Source organism: Phyllostomus hastatus, unplaced genomic scaffold, assembly GCF_019186645.2.
Source record: "Phyllostomus hastatus isolate PE091 unplaced genomic scaffold, TTU_PhHast_1.1 phas_scaffold_78, whole genome shotgun sequence".
Lineage (NCBI taxonomy): Eukaryota > Metazoa > Chordata > Mammalia > Chiroptera > Phyllostomidae > Phyllostomus > Phyllostomus hastatus.
The window spans coordinates 25,635,628-25,656,350 of NW_025334041.1; the positions used below are offsets into that span (position 1 = coordinate 25,635,628).

At 43.5% G+C, this 20,723-nt stretch overlaps 1 protein-coding gene across 1 annotated transcript in view; it reads right to left on the bottom strand.

The window, feature by feature from the left end:
- The window catches only part of NXPH1 (neurexophilin 1), a 286,479-nt gene extending 281,192 nt beyond the window's left edge, over window positions 1-5,287 (bottom strand). The window contains exons 1-2 of the mRNA XM_045828051.1: window positions 4,761-5,287; window positions 3,722-3,885 (exon numbers count right to left, since the gene is read on the bottom strand). Of these exons, the coding sequence (XP_045684007.1) occupies window positions 3,722-3,775 (54 nt within the window). The 5' untranslated portion in view covers window positions 3,776-3,885; window positions 4,761-5,287. The remainder of the gene's footprint in view (window positions 1-3,721; window positions 3,886-4,760) is intronic.
- Between the last annotated feature and the right edge of the window lie 15,436 nt (window positions 5,288-20,723).

Below are 20,723 nucleotides of genomic sequence, written 5' to 3' on the forward strand. Positions count from 1 at the left end.
GCCCTCGTTACACTCGATCCTGGGCTCTGAAAATTACCACAGGTGAGCCCCCAAACACGATACCTTTGCTTTCTGCTGGGAGATGCTCTCCCTGTGTGCTCTGGCCTGTCCTTTAGCTTGACTCATGAAGAATAACTCAATTCAGGATGCCCAGTCCTCAGAGCCAGAAATACATTTCCCTGGTTCAGCCAGGGTGTGCTTCCATTCAGTTAAAGTGCTACAGTCCTGTTACCCCATAAAATCATACTGAAAATATCCTGGAATCGGTCCAGAATGGATAGAAGGATAAAAACTGCAACACTTTTTTATTTTTAACAAGTACATTCTTTATGCCATAGGTGTCTCTCCTGATGAATTCAGATTTTTAAACCTGCAATACACAACATTCAATAAATAGAAAACTTCCTTCTCTTTATTTTTTAAAAATAACTTCCCACTTCTCTGCATTTATGACTGGAATAAATATTGTGGTAATTTTTGAGTATCCTAATATGCTTTAGAAGGCAACTTTGAAGATATATTTCTAATTAACTTCCCACTGCAGTAGTAAAATAAGCTTCTAGTTTAAAATAGGACAGACCCATCTCTCAATAAGCACACACAAAAAATACTCAAAATCCTCAACTTAGAACAAGCATTCAAAGAACCCAAAAAAACAGTTCTTGAGAACATTCACCCAAACACACAGGCAGACAATTGTGGCTTAAATATGGAGCACTGATCTGCTGGATAGAGAGTTGTTTTTCATAAAAAGTGCCTCCCAAATTTGGGAGTATTTACTGTATTTCTCTATGAGCAGAAGCCTAAATACTTTTACATAGGGGATACCTAAATAAATCTTGCTCTTTGTACATAATGTGCTGAGCACTCCCTGGAAAATATAACTGGGATTCCAGGAGCTTAAAGGCAAAGGTGTACTGTGGTATCAGGAGGCAATGCATAAACAGAGTGTCCCTGTCACCAAACTTGTGGTGTGAGCTCACAAAGACAAAAATATATATTACTGCTTAAACTCCTCCCTTGCTTATGTCAATTCAAGGGGGGAGCAAAATAAAATACTGTCATGATTTGCCACTCCTTCCTTCTTGAAGCATGACTTGAATCAGCTCCAGACAATGTGCATGCATCTACTGCAGTTGCTGGCAAAGGTCTGGATGTTCCAGGGTGAAGCTACCAATAAATGCTAAATTCAGTTACTGTATCTGATGTTTAGTGAAATAGATGGAGAGAGAAGCTTTGGCCACTTCTTGGACTGTCTCATTGCCCTAGAGCTTTAATCAGGGCTCTTCACTTTGTTAGTTGCCTAAAACCAAACTATCCTGACTGCCCAATTCACCAATTTAAATTCATCTCCATGATAATATTCAGCTTCCAGCTCCTCCAAGAAAACAGCTCAGGATTCCGCTGGCAGTCAATAACCCTGGGATGACAATCCCTGTAAATACTGCCCTGGGTCAGAGCCAGCAGTCTTTTGTCTTTGTGGTGGGTGTGGATTCTAATCCCCAACACACAAAACAACTTAAGATCAGAAAGAAAAGAATGAACTTGTAAATTGCCTTCTCTATTTTATTGTTCACATTTGGTATTGTTTTGAGTGAAACTGGAAAAATTGTCTCCTTTCTCTGTATTGCCAAAAGGCATTCAGGTAATGAAGTCTGTAACTAAACGGTAATTGAATCAGCATAATTTGCACACTGAACGGTTTTCAAATGCTCCCAGTTTACAATTAAAGGAGAATTAATGCGCTTGTTGTTGAGAACGCAGCGCATTAGAATAAATCCAGCACTGTTGTTGTAATGAGTGGAAAACGGTTTAACTGCCAACAAACACATTTAAAATTTAACACAACGTATTGATTTCACTTCTGCTTTTGATAGATTATTTTCCAGAATATCGAAATACTTGCCCCAAGCAATAAACTGAACCGCAGCCGCGAGCCTTTGCCGTGTATCTCTGTGTGTGTGTGAGAACAGTCCAGGGCGTAAGAACGGTCCTGAGGTTCAGGTCGTGCGCAAAGGTACGCAGAGGAGAGAGGCAAGAGGGTTTCCATGATCGAGGGAATGGTTAACGTTTTCCCTCTGGAGCTTTCACTTTGTGGTCCCTCCCCTTTCTTTCAATAAATAATTTCTGTATTTCCTCTGGCCAAACTTTCTGCCCTCGGTCTCTGGGCTGTCAGTGTCAGTGTGTTTACTGGACACAGGTCGGGGCAAGAATGATTGAAGATGGGAAGTGGGAAGGACACTTTTTGCATTCTGTCTGCGTTCCAGCCAGAGCAGGCACAGACGCTGGTGACAGTCAGAAAGGCTGTTCTTTTGGATTGGCTGCCCCGGCTTTCACCTGTTTACCCCAAGGTGTCCTGTAGGCGAGGACATTGACACGCAGCGCCCTCTGGCGTCCTTAGCTGCCACAGTCAGGCGATGAAAGTGCTAAGATCGGCAACATTCAGGGTTCTTGGATTGAAGGGGACACCCATTAAATGCACACACCCTCACATATCCACACAACGTATACTTACACACTCATTTACACAGGGCTCACACAACTAGCAGCCCTGCTGTCACATGCACCAGGGCAATGGCTGGGAAATGTTCTCAATTGCAGGGATGGCAACTCCTTTGCTCCCAGACTTGTGGGTTCTGAAGGTCTTGGGATGATGGAACAGCATCACCACCCCCAACCCATTTATCCAGCCCCATCAGAGATCTCAAGCTGCTCCAGCACTCCTAGCCCGTAAATAAAACTCATTGAACCCTCAGTGCACTCTCGTGGCCCACAGACGGGCAAATGGGGGTCAGTGCACTGAGCGCAACTTCACCAGCAGGATGTGAGTGCGCCCGGCCCTCCCTGAAGCTAGACCGAGAAATTGCACTCTGCGTCTCAGTTCTGCGCGATGCCCACAGCTACCAATCCACAACCACAATAAAGCGCTTCTCGCCACCCCGCCCCCACAACAGTGTGCAAAGTCCAGTCCCCCAGAAACAGCTCTGGGAAAACTGGGACGACAGCTTTAGCTAAAATTCTCCCCCTGACAATGTCTGCCATCCCTAATACGGGTCTCGGCCCTGGAACTGGGGTTTGGGTTTTGGTTATTTGGTGAAAAAGGTGAGTTATGGAAAGAGGGAGGGGGAGCAGCTACATGTTTGCCAGAGTATCTCTGACCTAACTCTGCCTGATCTGCTTATGATGCTCCTAACTCATCGTCAAACTTGTCCTGTCTCAACCCTACAAGTCAAACAAAGTTACCTGCACATTATTTGCATTATTTGCAAATCTCCAAACTGGGGGGCTAAGTGGGTGGGCTGACTTTGCAAGTCACAGAGCAGATTCGAGTTCCCCACTCTCCACCTCTTCCCTTTTGTTTAAACTCTGTGGATGAATCAGTGAGAGTTCACGCCTCCCGCCCCTTCTCTCTGCCCTCTCCTGTAATAAAGCATCCTGTCCCACTATCTCTTCGGTTTCTGGGTGTTTAGGGTGCCCTAAGGCGCTGTTCCGAATCACACGCAGGAGAGGGGGCAACAGAGAAGGAAATGGGAATGGGATCTCCGGAAAATCTCGCAGGAATCCGGAGACCAGCTCGCCAAAGTTGTTTCAACACAGTCTTTAGGAACGCTGCTCTCGCTGAACTGACGGTCTCCCCCTCCTCCCGCGCGCCCCCAGGTGCCGAGGCTCGCGGTCAGGGTGGGATGCGGGGGGTGGGGGAGCGGGACCCGGGGCGACTTACCAAGTAGACTGTGGGCTGCAGGAGGAGAACCACGCACCAGCACGCAGCCTGCATCCTCCCGCGTCTCAAACTTCCTCGGCGGTGCCTTCGCTGAGTCTTTGTTCCTTCAAAAACATAGATCCACCTGACATCCACTTTACAGAGCAAGGAGCGCTCTCAGCAGCCTAGATACAAATGAAATTAGACATCCCATGACCACGCGGGCAAGGTTAGGCTTGGCGACCAAGCAGGGAAAAGGGGTCGTGGTGGGGAGGGGCGAACAAAAAAAAAAAAAAAAAAACACGGAGGCGGGGGAAGAAAAAAATGGAAAAGCGAGTGAATCCAGAGCCTGAAACTAGCGAGCGCTAGGTCCGCAGGCAGGCGGGCAGGAGGTTGGGAAGAGGAAAGGCTCCTTGCGCCCTGTGCTCCTCGGGTGCGAGTTCCGGGCTGTGGGGACAGGAGGTGGCAGAGCACAGAGCCGCGTGCAGGCTGGTTCGGAGCCCAAGCGTCTCTGGCAGCGAGACTTGCCCTAGTGTTTGCTGGCGGGGCGGCTCGGACTAAACGCGACGGCTGGTTCTTTGCCAGCCCTGGCAGTGCTCACACACGTACACACCAGTAGAGAGAGATGGAGAGAAAAAGCGAGAGGGAGAGCAAGCGAAAGAGACTGAGCGAGGGGGGCGCAGGAAGAGGAAAGGGTAGACAGAGCTGACCAAGATTAGGTGCTGGGTATCTCTACACATTCGGTGGGGTGAGGGTGGGGAAAGGGAGTGTAAAATTTGCAAACAGGAAAGCCAGGCTCAGTTTACCCTTTTGAGTGCCCTGCACCTACAGAGATACACACACACCCCTCTGGTGATACACACACCCACTACTTTTATTCGAGCCAAGGGGCACAGCCAGTGCTAACTTCTAGAGTGGAAGTCTGCCCGGGTCTGTGAGAGTCGCCCGTCTACAGCACTCTGTCCGCCAACCAGGGACCCTCCCCACCGCCCCTTCCCAGAGCCCCACCACCCCGCGCGAAGGTTTCCCCTCCGGGACGGTAGAGGCTAAGAGTACGTACCGCACTGGGCTGGGGGCAAATCCGGTGAGCAGGGACCGCTCTGGGCAGGCTCCATGGAGGAGCTACTCGGGCCTGGCGTCTCCGGCGCCCCGGACATGCCCTCCCTGGCGCTTGGTCTCCATGCTCCGGCGCGGACCAGTCCCGTTGCCGCGTCCTGCCTCGGCAGATTCGGCGTCCCAGTGCCCGGGTCGCGCTCAGGATCAGTTCCACGAGACGCGAGGCTTGGCACAGCTGAATTCACGGCGCAGGAAACTTAAGAGGCAAGAAAGGAAAGGGGCAGTATAGGAAGAAACAGAGGAAGGGAGGGAGGAAGAGGGAAGGAGAGAGGCGAATGCGCTGGACGGACTGGGATGCCAGCGCTGGCTCTGGGACGAGCAGTCCAAGGCTGTTGGCTTCCCGAGGCTGCCGAAGGATTGTAGAAATGACTTAAGGGGAGGAGTCTGGGCAAGTCCTCGGAACTTGAACTTGAGAGATAAGACACTGGCCTTTCCGCAGAAAAAAAGCCACACGGCAGTTGCAAGCAGACTGAATTTCTGAAAGAGGGGCAGGGTGGCAGAACCTGGAGGCTCCTGACGCAGGGAGCCGCTGTACCTGTACGCGCGACACTGCGAAGCTCTGGAGCCACTCCGGAGCGGGGTCGCAGGTGCTGCCTGTGGTGCTGCCCAGCCACTGAGGGACGCTCCTGAGTGCGCTGTGATTCGGGGCGCAGCCCCGGTGGAGCTTGGCTTGTAGGTCCGCGGTTCCGCGCGCCTACTCCCCGAGACCGGCGATCACATTGGCACGTGGGTAAACGATGCCTGAGATTAATTGGTACCTCGTGTAAATAGATCCCACTCCCAGGCTCTCAGGGGGCCTGGCCCGCAGGGAGAACTGGCTCCTGTGGTGTCTCTGTTGGCCACAGCGCCCCCTCCCCGGGGGGGGCGGGGGGGCGTGAGTAGGGGACTGCCACCGCCGGAGGAGTAGCGGGGAGCGGAGCACCGCGGTGTGTAAATTGGAGATGAGCGCAGGGCAGTGCAAGTCTCCCTCTCGGGCCTCCGGCACCGACACAGGGCGCCGCGGACCTGTGGCTGCAGGGCCCGAGGCGGAGGCGCTGCGGACCGCCAGCCATTCAGCGCGCAACAGACGAGAGGACTGGGCGACCTTGTAGGTTGACACCTCTCGGCGGGCTGGGCAGAGCGAGAGGAGGAATAGGGTGAGGGTGGGGGCGACACGTTGGTGGAGGGAGTACGCAGGGGGATACTTTGCCACCTGTCTCTCTCCTGACACCTCCTACTCAACCATCGTCTCCCAATCTTGGTCTCTCTGCTGTCTGTCTCTGTCTTTCTCAGTCTCTCCCTTGCTGTTTTTATCTCTCAGCGTATTGTCTACCTTCTTTCTCCGTCTTTCTTGAACTCCAAGACTGTCTTCGGCGTCTATCTCTGCGCGTCTCTCTCAGGATTTCTGAATCTCCCCATCTCTGTAACATGTCTCATCCGCACCCCTGGCATTCCCTTTCTTCTCGCCTTTGTCCTCTCCAGCACACAGCTCGCCGCTGTCTGGTGAGATCCCGGAACCAGACCCTTCCGGCTGGTGCCAGCGGGAGGCCAGCGCCTCCTCAGTGTGCTCACACTCAGTCCACAGTCCCAGCTCGGCCGAGGGCGTGTTTCTCCTACTCCCCCCCCCCCCCCCCCACCAACCTTGCCTGTTACTACCGTAAGACTGCTCTTCACCAGAGCCTGGCCTGGAATGATGTACACTTTGCAGGATGAAATTTGATATTAATCTGTAGTTGGGCTGAAATGTATCTCAGGAGCCCAAATAAGTGGCATCAATATAAAATCATGATTTTTAAGGGGTTTTATGGAGTCCTTTCTTCCAACGTGGCTATGACATCTTAGGGTCTACGGTTTCCGGTTTCCACTTCCATCAGTGCAGAGGGGCCTAGACACAATGCATGCGCCACACAACAGGTCCTGGGGACCACCGAATGAGTTCCCTTGGGGAACCCTCGTAGCCTCCCACCCCCAACATAACAGTAAGTATCAGTAGAATCACCCTTTTCTGGAGCAAACACAGAAACCCCACAGAGACCTTCTCTTAGAATCACACCTCCAATTTAGATGACTTCTAAATTGTAGGACCAGCTGCCAGGCACTTTGAGGCCCACACTCTCCCTTCCAGCTAAAAATAGCTCTTTAAAGAGCAAGCTCTTCTAATCTCAAAGTTGTGCTTTACCTCCATGACCCCTTGGAATTCATTGGGGCATATGCAGAGTAAGGCCACGAAGCACATTTTTCTAATTGGGACTCCAAAAAATGAATGCACTTTAGAAAAAATACACACTTATATATAGCATACTTGCAGTGGTATGTTGGGTCTCTTCACTTACCAGGTTTTCCATGCTCTTAAAACATATAAAGAAGAAACATAAATATCTCAGGGCACTCCTATCTGAGGCTGAAGGGTCAGAGTAAGGCAAGGCAAGCTTTGTCTGTTTCACCCTCTGGGGTGCAGGAGGCCACCCTAAAATTGATCTCCACTTTTATGAGCTCCCAGGCCCTCTCAAGCTGGAGAGGGGAGCTGGAGTCATCGCTGCCGGCCTCTACCCAGATGCCCAAGTGCATTCTGTCTGATCTGAACTTGCATCAGGCCTTTGGGAAAAACTAGAAAGAATCAGGCCAGCTTCGGGATACACCAAGTTCTTTTCTAAACCTGACTTCAAAAACATACCTCTAGTGCCATTTAGCCTTAAAAAATTACTGCTTGTGAAATAGAAAGACAATCAAGGACCTTAAAATCTCTGCCTGAATGGGACTGATTATTTAAGAAAAGCACCACAGGCACCTGGTAATGGGACCTGGTCTGACACTTTGTTCTATGACACGGGGTGCCAAAGAGCTTTTTATGGTAATGACCTGAGACCTTCTGCCCAGACATGCAACTCTTACTGGATCCTATGACATTTGGCCTAGGATATAATACAGGAGCAGAATGTCTTTTTTTGTCTTTTTTTTTTTTTTTGTATTTTTGCAGGAGTCTTCATTTCCTGTAGTGGTCAATCAGAAAAGGACATGAAGCCAAGTAACATAAAGAAACTTAATCATTTTTCTGCTAAATATAATTTTAATGACATAATATTGGGGGGATGGAAAGACAAGGATGGCTCAGTCACCCTCCTTTTTTCCTGTCATTTGCTTTAAAAAGAATGAAAACCAATAAGGATATGAGTCTCATGCACACTTCTGTTTAAAGCATCACCCCACTCTAAAATGCACTCTTAGAACACATCTGCGATCAGCCTCACTGTTGGGATAGAACGAAAGTGTGATTATCCGTAAGGAGAATAGTGCTTTTCCTGAAGGCTACCTGATCTGTTTGGAAATAAATAGTACAAAGCAATAATATATTTCTCGCCAGAAAAAATATATTTTTAAAAGAATGTAAAGGAATTTTCAGGTAAAGGAATTAACCTGAAAATGATTATATTAAATAATTTTCCTGAAAACCAGAAAAAAATTAAAATTAAACTTCAACTGAAATAAACTGATAATTCTGTTAACAATAATTGGCTGTTTTGGTTGATTTGCTTTGGTTCATTTGTATGATTCTCTTTATTATGAAGGGGAGAGGGAGGGCATAAGTTAAAAGTACGAATTATCTTGGGCCTGAAAAGAAGAGAAAAAAAGCAAGTTTAACTCGAAGATGACCCTGTCTTAAAATGCATGAATACCACTATCTTTTACCTACACTCTAACTAAAAGAAGAAAACCATTGTTATAAATCATCCAGCTGTGGTCTTACTTAAGCTTCAGGCCAAACTATATCACTTTGTACATATAGTACTACATTGTATCTATTTTTCCCTAATAGTGACCAAAAAAGAAAAAAACTTACAAAGCATGTACTGTCCTTCTGCCCTGACCTTAGCAAAACCTTGCATGTTCATGACCTTGGGCCAGTGCCGGAAAGGCTTCCCTGGCCTCAGACCCATCATATGTACTCGCAGAACAAGGAAGTAGAGGTAGGTGATGGCCCAAGTGCCTTCCCATTCTAGAATTCCTCTATTCTGTTTCTATATGATTGAATGGGAAGTCATCTCTGGCTTTAAAAACTTACCTCACAAATAACAATTGTACACTGTATTATCATTCTCAAAGATACTGTAATTAAAAAATGTATTTTGTTCAGTGCCTTTCAAAGATTTTAAGAGAACTGTGTCTGTGGTTTTGCACCAAGGCCTTTTTTGTGCATTTCTTCTCTTTTCCACGCCTTTCATTACCTTCCTTTTAGGTCAAGGGTTGACTCAAGTATATTAATTATATCATTTTTTCATATAAATCATTCTGTGAATGTTTTTAATGTCATTGGTTTATGAAAATCTACACTCAGAGTGGCATACTTATTTATGAATACTTATTGAAGAAGACCCAAAGCCATTTTCACTACCCTTGCAGAATTCTTAAATGTCACTCAGGACAACTAAGAAAGCTTGGGGACCCTCCACACCCCAAGCTATTTTGCTAGTGGAAAGAAGGATGTAAAGTGATTTGGTATTTGAACTAGAACTTGGTTAATAACTGTAAGGCATGTGTGCTAAATTACCTTTACAAGAATGCTTTAATAACAAGATCACTGGACTAGAGAGAAAAAATAGCCATCAAGCGCAGGAATTAAAAAAAAGGTAAGGGGGAATCAAAAAGCTTTATGTTGAAGGCATTTTCTTTTTTAGAGGTAATTTATATGCTCAGTCTTTGTATACATATTTCATTTATTCTGCTACGTGAGGACAGAGGGTTCTCAAAGGTAGGGCAGTTTCAATTATACTCACAAACTTTAAAAAGAGAATGAACACAATCAGAAAAATTGAAGTCAGCATTAAAAAGGCAGTTGAATGTAAAAGATGGGAAGATTGGAGTCATTGCCCAGAAATCACAGTTAAAAACTTTTTAAATATTGTGAATAAGCAAACCTTTGTATTATAACCTAATTATAGAAATTCTTCATGGGGTCTCTCCAGGGATTATTAACTGACACCCCTAAAGCAGAATTACTAAAAACAAAGAGCTTGATAACCACCGATCTGTTACCAAAGCGAAATATAGTACATGCTTTCAGCCAGAACGCACACTGGGACTCTGAAGCACACAGGGGTGGAAGAGACGATGAGGACAGAGGTGGATGAGCTCTGTGGTTATCTGGAAAGTGAAAGCAACTCTGCAAGTGCGTGTTTCATCTCCATAACCTAAAGTACCTGGGTATTCTGAAACACGCATGCTTTTCCAGCTTTTACCTGATTTGGCGATATGAAGACAGAACTCTAAAACAAGATGATTGATATAGGCAGGGAACAAATGGCCACTTCAACCCAAATAGTAGACTGATAAGAATGCCTGGGATTGGGCATCTTTTTTTAAAGATTGTATTTACTTATTTTTAGAGAGGGAAGGGAGAGAGAAAGAGAGAGAGAGAGAAACATCAATGTGAGGTTGCTGGGGGTCATGGCCTGCAACCCAGGCATGTGCCCTGACTGGGAATCGAATCTGCGATGCTTTGGTTCACAGCTCGCGCTCAATCCACTGAGCTATGCCAGCCAGGGCTGGATTGGGCATCTTTTAAATAACAGATACCACAAGGATGCGACAACCCTCTCAATTTCCCTTTTTAACATTAACTTAATGAAAACAACTACCTCCAGAATTTCACCCCAGTTAATTTCAAGGGTTATACCATAAAAATCATATAACATTACATTTTTCTACCTCCTCTAGCTCTAATAATAAAGTGTTTTTTTATAAAATTCAAAGCAAAAATGGTATAACATCAAATTTTGTATTAAGCTGGTGGTGATTTCTCAATGTTTCCCAGTTTTCAATAGGATAAAATGACTACCATTTACTGAGTGCCAGGCACATGTCAGGAAGCGTACCCTGGGTTTTATTTACATTATCCCACCGTCTCCATAGCAATTCTATGAGCAGCAATCTGAAATTTTGTTTTCAAAGGAAATCTCTCAGATTAGATGAAATCACCCTCTTCCCATTAGTTCTCCATCAAGGCCAAGTTAAATCTGAAAGCTACTGGACCATTCATTTCCACTTCCTCCTTCTTGGAACTCTCTTCTATGTCCAGTTCTGTTAATCCCTCTAAGTTTTTCAACTGACCCTTTAAATGTTCCTTCTCAGATTTTCTATTGACTCATCTTCATACAAAGAACATTGGTGCTTCTCCGGTCTTCATCAGTAACTCTCTTTTTCTCATTTCACTCTAACTATGAAATCCTGTCATTTCTATGGCTTTATTTATTACTTACATCCAATGACCAACAAGTTCTGAAGTCCAACTCTGATATTTCTCTTGTCTCAACTATTCAATTGTCTGTATGTCCATCTAGAACATCTCTAAATGTTCTAGAGATACCTAGAATTAATATGCCTACAACTGAACACATTATGTCTTTACAGTACACACACATTCTATTAGCTGGCGTGATAGATTCTGGAGTTCTCCGCTTATAATAAGGTTAAGGCCATGCCCTTTGCCAAGTGACCTCACAGTGAGGAAGTATACCTCCCCATATATGTGAAATTATCGAATTTCTTTCTTTTTCATTTCCTAGGAAATCCTTCCTTAGCTTCCTCTCGATTCTAATCAGAGCCTTCAAGAGGGGCAGCATGTCTCCACTTGTCCTTCTAGCCACCGGGAGGACTGCACATATCAGGTAGATGCTGAATCCTCAGGCGTGGGTCCTGAAATGAAAAGATACATGAAGTTGCCCAGAATCTGACCTGTGATCTGGAGCACAAGCCACCAAAGCCGACTTACGGTCCTGCAGATGCAGAAGTGAGAAATAAATGTTTACTTTTTAACCATCAACATTTGGGGGTTGTTTTGCAGCATTTTCACGGCCAAAGGTGACTACTCAGTGACACCACTACCACACTGGAAAACCTACCTACCAGATTCCCTTATGCCTCCCCCCACATTAAAATATAAAATTACACATCAAAAGTAAAACTACTAACACCTGTCAATTTTTCACCTAACTACTTCTCATCTCTCTCCCCTCTCCTCTGTTCCCGCTCACATCCCTAGGTCACTGGGCCTATGGCAGTGGCCTTCTAACTGGTACCCCCCTTTCAGCTTCTACCGCCACACACATGCCCTCTGCAGTGCCACCTGAGTGATAAACTAAAACAAAAATACGTCCACATTACACAGTTGAAATCTCTTCACAACTTCTCATGACTTACACAATCAGGTCAAACTCCTTAGCTCAGCACAGAAGACACCTTCTGAGCTGGCCTCTGTCTGACTCTCCAGCTCCAGCTCCTGCCTCTTGGCCCCTGCTGACTACTTTCACATTCCTCGGGCACGAGATCCCTAGGGCTTCCGACATATGACTGTACATCTCAGCGTGGGTTCTCCACACCTTCTTTCCTTTACTTTGAATCCTCTCAACTCAACCTCATGGTGGACTGCTGATCTGCCTGTAAACTTCTACTCAGAGTCCTGTCAATGGAGGGAATTTTCTCAGAGATTTCTGCAATAAAACACAGTACTAAATTATTTACACCGTGCTGTTTATACCTTTGTCTTCTCCACTAGACTCTACTAGAGTCTCCACTCAATTCAGTAGCCATTTCCAATCTTACTTAACTTCTCAAAGCATTTGACTGCATTGCCTACTCCTCTTTCTTGGCTTCCTCCTACATCAGTAAGTGCTTCTTCTCACCCTCTTTTGTTGGGTCTACCCCACTCCTGACCCAACTCCTGACCACCATGAAGTGCTCAAGGTTTCTTCTTTATTTATACTGATTCCCTTGATGATCTTCTATTTTAAAATACCATCTATATACTGGTAATATATAAATATTATCTAGATTTATATATTCAGTTTTTTAATGCTTGCCTTGCCTTGGACTAGATTGAGCTGGACATTTAGCCACACTCGGAAGCACAGTGTCCAGAAAACCACCTAGTGCACCTTTTGCAAGGAAGCATATCGGACACTCTGGAATAGCAAGTCTTCACCTGTGACGTGCTTGAATAGTGCATAGTTGCAAGAAATTCTCAGGCTGGGTGAAGTGAGCAAAAGGAACAGGACCTGAGTGGGGTGCTTAGGCCAGAAGGCAAAAGCTCCCTCACCTCAAACACCCACAAAGACTCTGCTCAGAAACAGGCACCGACCGACCGACCGACTGAATGAGAAATTTGGTCTGAATGGGTTACTGGTGACTGACTCATTAACCCTCTCACTTCTAGTGCCAAGCATACCTTAGTAGCAAAATGTGCCTGGACGTGCTCATGTTACAGTTTTATTCTGCAAATTTCAGTTGTTTCACCCCTTATTAGTATCTCACCCAAAGATTTATTACAATCAGACCCCACCTTATTCTCTCTGCCTCCAGGGACAGATGAAAGAGAGGGGGAAGATGGAGAGAGGCTCGAGAAAGAAACATGAACACTGTTGTAACTACCACCAACTCTGGACCTGGTGAATGGGGTTACCACACCCACAGAAAAACAGGACATTAGACCTTTTGGCTCTGGGCCTTAAACAGTAGTTTTCAAGCCTTAGTTTACTTAATTTTTACCTGGAGGGTTTATTAAAATGCATATTACCAGGCTCCATTTCCATTGTGATTTATTGGTCTGGGCTTTGACCCTGAAAAGAATGTGTATTAACACGCATTCAGATGACCCTGATGAACACTGTCAGAAGAATACACTTTGAGAAACCTTATGCTGGAAGGTGGTAGATTGCAATTTAAAAACCTTATCTCACAAGATGTCTTCTGAACCTCTAATGGTAGCAATTAAGGTCTATCAAAGTGTAGTATTCATCTCACTCATCAAGATTTAACATCACAGTGTTCCCAGGAACATTTGCTACAGTTTATTTCCCTATGACTCCCCAGTCATAGTAGGCTTAATTCAAACCGTAAGTTCTTTCTTAAGCTACACCCCCTAACTGGAGCCCTTCTCTATGCCCTTTCTCTTTGTCTGAACCTCTCCAAATCCAATCATTACTCTTTATCTAGATCAAGGCCTTCCTCCTTGATGCTTTCCCATCCATCCACCCTTCCTTCTAACCAACCATCCATCCATCCCTTTGTCAATCCATCTATCCATCCATCCATTCATTCCATTAAATTTATTGAATAAGTCATGGTTCTAGGTTCTATGAGTACAGCAGTGAACAAACAAATACAAATCCTTGTCCTCAGGGAGTTTATAGTCTCACGAAGGGATGTTGACAGTAAATAAATTAAAAGTCAAACCTATAGTAAGTTACATAGGGATAAATTGCTCTAAGGAAAAAATACAAAAGAAACAAGAGCTAGAGAATGACAAGAGTGAAAATGTAAAAACAGTTTTATATATCATGGTTGGGAAGGCCTCATGAGAAGAAGACAATTGAGTAAAAATTGAAAGAGATGCGGGAGTAAGCCCTGTGGGTATTTCAAGTAAGCACTTTCCAGGCAGAAGGAATGGCAAGTTATAAAAGCTGAGACAGGAGTACACCTCAGGTGTTACAGGGACGGTATGAATGCCGATGTGTCTGGAGGAGAGTGAGCCAGGAAGAGGTGGCAAAGAGATGAGGTAATTGATTGAGTAGCATCTGAAAGGCATTGCAAGGACTTAACTTTGTAAGTCCTTACTCTGAGTGAGGGAGTGACACGTCTGACTAAATTTGAACAGAATCATTCTGGGGGAAAGAGCGGAAGCAGGAAGAACAGTTAGAAGATTGTTGCAATAATCCAAGCAAGACATGACGGTGACTTGCTGCATGGGCAGTGGTAAACGTGAGCCAATTCTGGATATATTTTGAAGGAAGAGGAAATAATTTGCTGTTGAGCTGAATGTAGAATGTGAGAGACACTGTTGCTTCCAAAGTTTTTGCTCTGAGTTCCCTGATTAATATGAGGAAGATCATGATAGAATAAGATAGGCAGAGGGAGAGGAAAATCCAGCTGAGTTTGAGATATGGTGACATGTTAAGTTTGAGATGTGTGTGGGACATCCATATGGATGTATTGAGTATTATGAGTCAAAAAATTTCAGGGGAAATGTCTGGACTGAAAATATAAATTTAGACAACACTTAGATATCAGTATACAGATGGCATTTAAAGACAGGAGGTCATGGAAATCAGTGCAGGAGGAAGCCAAGAAAGGGGAGTAGGCAACTCAATCAAGTGCTTTGATAAGTTAACTAAGATTAGAAATGACCACTAAGTTTAGAAATACTGAAGTCTGGTGACATTGACAAGAGCCGTTTCAATGGATAAATGAGATAGAAGCTGAATGTAGCAGATTCAAGGAAGAAATGTAAAGAGGAGAACATATACACAGTGAGTAGAGACCACTGTTTCAAGATAATCCATTCACTTCAATTCCTTCTCCTTGAGCCTCTGTACCATCCAGTAGCAATCTGCTCATTTCAGCATTTTACCATTTTATTCTCAATAATGCTTAACTCCTCATTATGTTTATATGTTCTTTAAAACAAATCTTACACTGCAACACCCCCCTCAGTGCTTTGCACAATTCTGTGCCTAAAATAAGTTTTCAAAAATACATGATGAACTAAATACATATTTCTCTAATGATAGTCTTTGCCCCCTTTTCTAACTCTTTGCCTGATTATAATTTTAAACAGCCTGTAGGTCAAATTTCTGCTCTTCAATTTGACCTTTAAGGTCCTTCTTAAAATTGTCCTGCCCAAAATGTTTCTTTTTGTATTTTCTTATATTGCCCTTTGCTGTAGTTAAGAGAGTTTACTGACCATTTCCTGTAAAGAGGCTGCTTATTTTTATTTGTCATCTTAATTATATTATCTCTGTCTGGAAATTTCTCCTCTAACTCAAGGGTGTTTTTTTTGTTCATTTGTTTTTGTTTTGTTTTTGTTTTTGTTTTTTTCAGAAACTAACCAAGAAAAACCCCTAATCTCACCTTTTGGTGCTCTTTGCTATAATATATAGTTCTCTAGATCTTAGGCTTATCATCTGTACCTCAATAACATGGTCTTTCTTATACTAGCTATAGGATTCAAACCCTCTATTTTTATATACTTGCTACTTTAAAAAGTATCTCAGACCAAGCTTAGCACTTTTAGTTTTCTATTTATTCTATCCAACAAATAACACTTTCAGGATCAATAAAAAATCAAATGAGAAACAAACAAAATATTACCATACATGAAGACACTTAATGAAGGATCAATATGTGATAGAATAAATATATTATGAATGGATGAGTGGATATATAAATGGATAGGTGGGTGGATAGATGGATGGATGGATAGATGGATGGATGGATGGATGGATGGATGGATAGGTAGATTAAAAGGCTTTCTGCTGCATAGTTATTTTGTACCTCATACATTATCTTCTTCAGTCTTCTCAGACTCACGGGATGTGGGTAGTAAACACTTGATAAGATTGTAATAAAATCAGGCTTAAACAAGTTGACCTGCCCGAGGTTATTCCAGGACACTGGAACCTGAATCTCTGACTCTAGAATCCAGCCCTGTCCTCTTTCCACTTTAGTTGCTTCCTGGATAAAAATATAAAATCACTCAAAACTTAATTCAAAGCTATTCCCAAGACTTTTCACTTAGAATTGATGAGGTTTTGCTGAATTTATTTTTCAATGAAATGATAGTTCTTCAATTCTGTTTTTTCTCTCTTTAATATCATATGAACTATTAGCCTTACAATTGATTTGATCATTTAAGTACGTGAAAGTTTCCTTAATCACTCTCTTTGCTTTTGATCCTTTCCATCTAGAAAGGCTTTTCAGACCACCACTGACTTAAACAGGAATGGTTTACAAGTTTGAGTTTCTGAAAATCAGATACAAGTGTTCTCTGGGAATAAAACTCCTCTTTGGAGTAGATTTCTTTCTGCCACAAGATATTCCTCTCAGATATCTGATTTTAAGAGAACACAACATAGTCTATTGAGCCTGTATGAACGCCACCCTCAGATATATTTTATAGAGATGTTGTGTTTATTTCCTCAGTATGGAAACACTTTTGAATGTTGAAAGCTTTCTTAACCCCCTTAGGTCACTGGGGCACCATTAGAGATTAGAGTAAATAATTTAGCAACAGGTATATATTTGAGTCCTTCAAGGTTAACAACAAAATTCCGGCTATCTTTTTGCCTTACTTTTGATCATAGTTTCTAAAAAGTGAAAGTTATATGGCAACATGTGATGCTGTAAAGGAAATATATTCTCCACTAAGAAGGAACAACTAGTCAAGGCAGCCAAGGAGTTCACTCAGTGTCCCAAGCGCCCGTCCAGGGTGCCCTCAGTCTATAGGATGCACCCTAAAATCATCTGTCCCAAAACTTGGGGTTACACTGAGATCTTCAGAGGGGCTGTATTTAAAACCAAACTGCTATTTTTTAATTTTCAAATTATCTTTGATAAATAAATAAACATTGAAATAATTTCATAAATTTAACTGTATATTAGTAATTATTTTTACCATCTTATTAATGCTAAATGTTTTTGGTTGTTTTCATGCTAAATTATAAATCTGTAATGTGGAGATTTTGAGTTTTAGCTTCTACCTTGTGTCTCAGGTTTCAAAATTAATTAGTGAGAATGGAACCTTTCCGCATACAACAGAGGAATTTGACAAGCTGATTGAAAAACTAGGTACCCGCTTTCTTTTACCATTTTCAAAAAGATAATAGAAATGTAATGATAATTATCCTTGCATACTATTTTCTCTCCTGTCAAATCCTAATTGACTGCCAGAAAGTGGATACCTTTCTACTAAAATGAACCAAAATTTTTTAAAAGAACCGTCAGTGAAATGATTGATTACGAAATGGATTTTCCAGTTGAAAAGTGAAGATAAAACACGAAAAAGACCAGCTTGTTCAGTAGACATTTTTCCCTTTTTCACAACATGAGCAAATGGAGGATGAAGGAACAGTCTTCATCTTTCATCATAGGTTCTGCTGCATATGATTCAAGATTTACAGTGACCCTTCAAGTTTAATAATTTTTTTAAAAGCTACCCAAAACAAAGAAGCTGTCGGTCACCAGACAGATGACCTTCAAGCATATGTTCATGTGGGTCGTTCACAATGAGCTGATGACTGTTAACCAAACTAAGACCATGACTTTGAGGACCAACACAATCTGAAAATGGGAGCGCCCAACCAAAGGGGTGTTGGTTCTCCAGTAAAATTCGTTTTGTCAGGGTAAAGCAGTGAGCACTTAGGAAAAAAATGTGCTTGTACTTTTTGGTGAGCAAAGCCCTAGTAAGAAGAGAAAGGAGTCTGATCATTTGCATCATTTTTAATGTAAAATTTCATACTCTTCATTCTGACAATGGTGTGATGTGGAAAAGGCTCCAGTTGTGGGCAATTATTACAGTCCTGCAACGCCACCTAGTGTTCCACGTGCTGTTGTGGCCCAGCTCACCTATGAAGCCAAACGAACACATTCTTACAAAGGCATCCTGCCTCCTAAATAAAAGGAAACAGGAAGACTTCAAGGGGGACTTTGAAATCTTATGGTCAAAATATTTTCTATCCTTTTAATAGTTTTAAATGGTTGAATGGCTCTTCTCACTTTTGTTGAACTGGAAGTCTCTGACATCTTTGGGGTTCGTTTCTATTCATAAATGCCTAATTATCATCACTTCCCAGCAAACTGATGCGATGGTGAGGTGGACCCTGTTTTTGCTAAGAGGCAAGTCACTTTATAATTGATCATCTAAGTGACTCAGAGTTGCAGATATACACATTAAGTGCCGAGTTTACAGAAACAGCCCAGGAAACCTGGAAACAGAGTATGACCCATGAATACCCAGTTTTTGTGAGCTCCTTTAAAATTGGTTGAAGATGCTCTCAAGTTCTTCTTATTAGAAACAGTGGTCACCAAAGAAGGTGAAGGCCAGTGGCAGCTACTCCCCCACATCCTCATCACCAAGAATTATAATGAAAGCATGTCCCAGATAAAACTATGCCATGCATATAGGCATTAATAAATATTCCATAGCAAGCAGATACAGAACTATTCTGTACATTTAGCAAACTCCCAGGTCTCTTCATTGCTCAAAAAATCTACCTTCCATGAAAGAGGCAGGTGGGCAACATCCTGGAGTCAGAACTTTGTTATGTTACGCTCAGCACCAGGAACCTGGACAGAGGACCTCTTAAAGGTAAAGCTTTAGGCATTATTCTTATGGATAAAAGCTACAGACCTCTAATTTCTTATGATAATTACTGAAAAATAATTTTTTGGTAGAAGAAAGGTGATGTTAAAAAAATGACCCCCTCCAAAGGTCAAATATGTTAGATACGTCACAGCATAACACCACTAAGAAAAAAAAAATACCGTGTTTTTCAGACTATAAGACGCACTTCCCCCGACCAAATTTGGGATGAAATGGGGGTGTGTCTTATAGTCCGAATGCATCTTACTTGGCTCTCTGTGGGGGTAGGGGTGAGGGGACAGTGGAGCGGAGTCACAGGAGGCAGGAGCAGGGTTGCCACTGCAGGAAACCCGTGGCAGCAGGAGTGGGGCGATGCTGCGAGGCCCTGGGCTGGGAGGAGCGGGCGGGTTGGTGTCCCGCTGTGGCAGACTGTAGTGCTAGGGTGGAGGAGGGTACAGGCCGTGCAGGCACGTTAGGAGAAGAAAGCCTGCGGTGCCTGTAAGTGCCTCCATCACGTGACTGGTGTGCCCCCCCCCCATTAACATTAACATAGGCAAATTCCATTGCAGGGTCACCTGTCCATGCGCCCCTGCAGCTGTTGCAAAACTACAACGCCCGCCCATCAGGCTTGGACAGGTTGGGATGATGGGATGGGAGCTGTAATATGGCAACAGCCACACAGGTTTTGCAACACTGTGGAGTTCTGTTTACTTACATTGGTGAAATATTGTTATTTGCATTATTAAACATTTTACCACATTTTTTGCTTCAAACTTTTTTTTCCTATTTTCCTCCTCTAAAACCTGGGTGTGTCTTATGGTTCAAAAAATATGGTACGCTCCATTGTCCTTCTTGAACACACTTGGGAAGGAGAGGGCCTCTGTACATGCCTCGAGGAAATATCCTATTATTCTTGTCATGGTTTTCTCTTTCTCCAATCTCTTTACAAAGCAATCCAACAACCAGAAAAATGTCTTTGCTTCTAGATAAGTGCCAGGATTGGGTCAGATAAAAAGCATTGTGTAAGCAAATAGAATTGCAGTCTGGATCTTTCAAACCCAGACACGCAGCAGGGTAAACTAGCTTAGTCTGCTTGTGAAAAAGCCAACATTTTGCTGTGCGACTCCAGGCAGGGAACAAAGGAGGAAGGAGACAGTGCATCATACAGGCCTGCGTGGCCTTTCCTCCTACTTCTAGCTGAGCCAATGAAGGGAGAAGATTCTGGGGTCCTTGTAAAACTGCTTCAATTTTTTCATTTACGAAATACGAGTGAGAGCAGAAATGTATTAGAGGCATCTGATACTCAAGAGGGGTTAGGAAATCACTTTGTACCCAATTTCTCGATAACTATTTCAAAGGGGACGTGACTTTTACAGCAAAGAAAATTTATAGTATTTTATAACATTAACAAATGATTACTAGATACGCCATTTTATTTCCATACAATAGGAGATACACCCAAGCTAAAATAGGTCTTCCCTACAGGTGACTTGCTCCATGTGACGTCAAGGACACCATAACGTTCCCTTGTGCCTCTGTATCTCCCCCCTCACTCAGTGAAGTGCCGTCTTCCCTTCTGCTGCACCTCAAATTCTCAACTTTAAAGCCAGTGCTCTCATTTAGATAACCCCAAAGGAACGGGTTCTCTATGTTAAATCCCAGAGGCAGAGGTTGTAAACACCTTTGAAAAATGCATGTAAAATATTGTGAATATATATGTAACTTCTGTTTTTTTTCCCCTCCGGAAAGTGTGTTTCACAGCTTTAATTAGATGCTCAAGAGAGGCTCTGCTCTGACAAA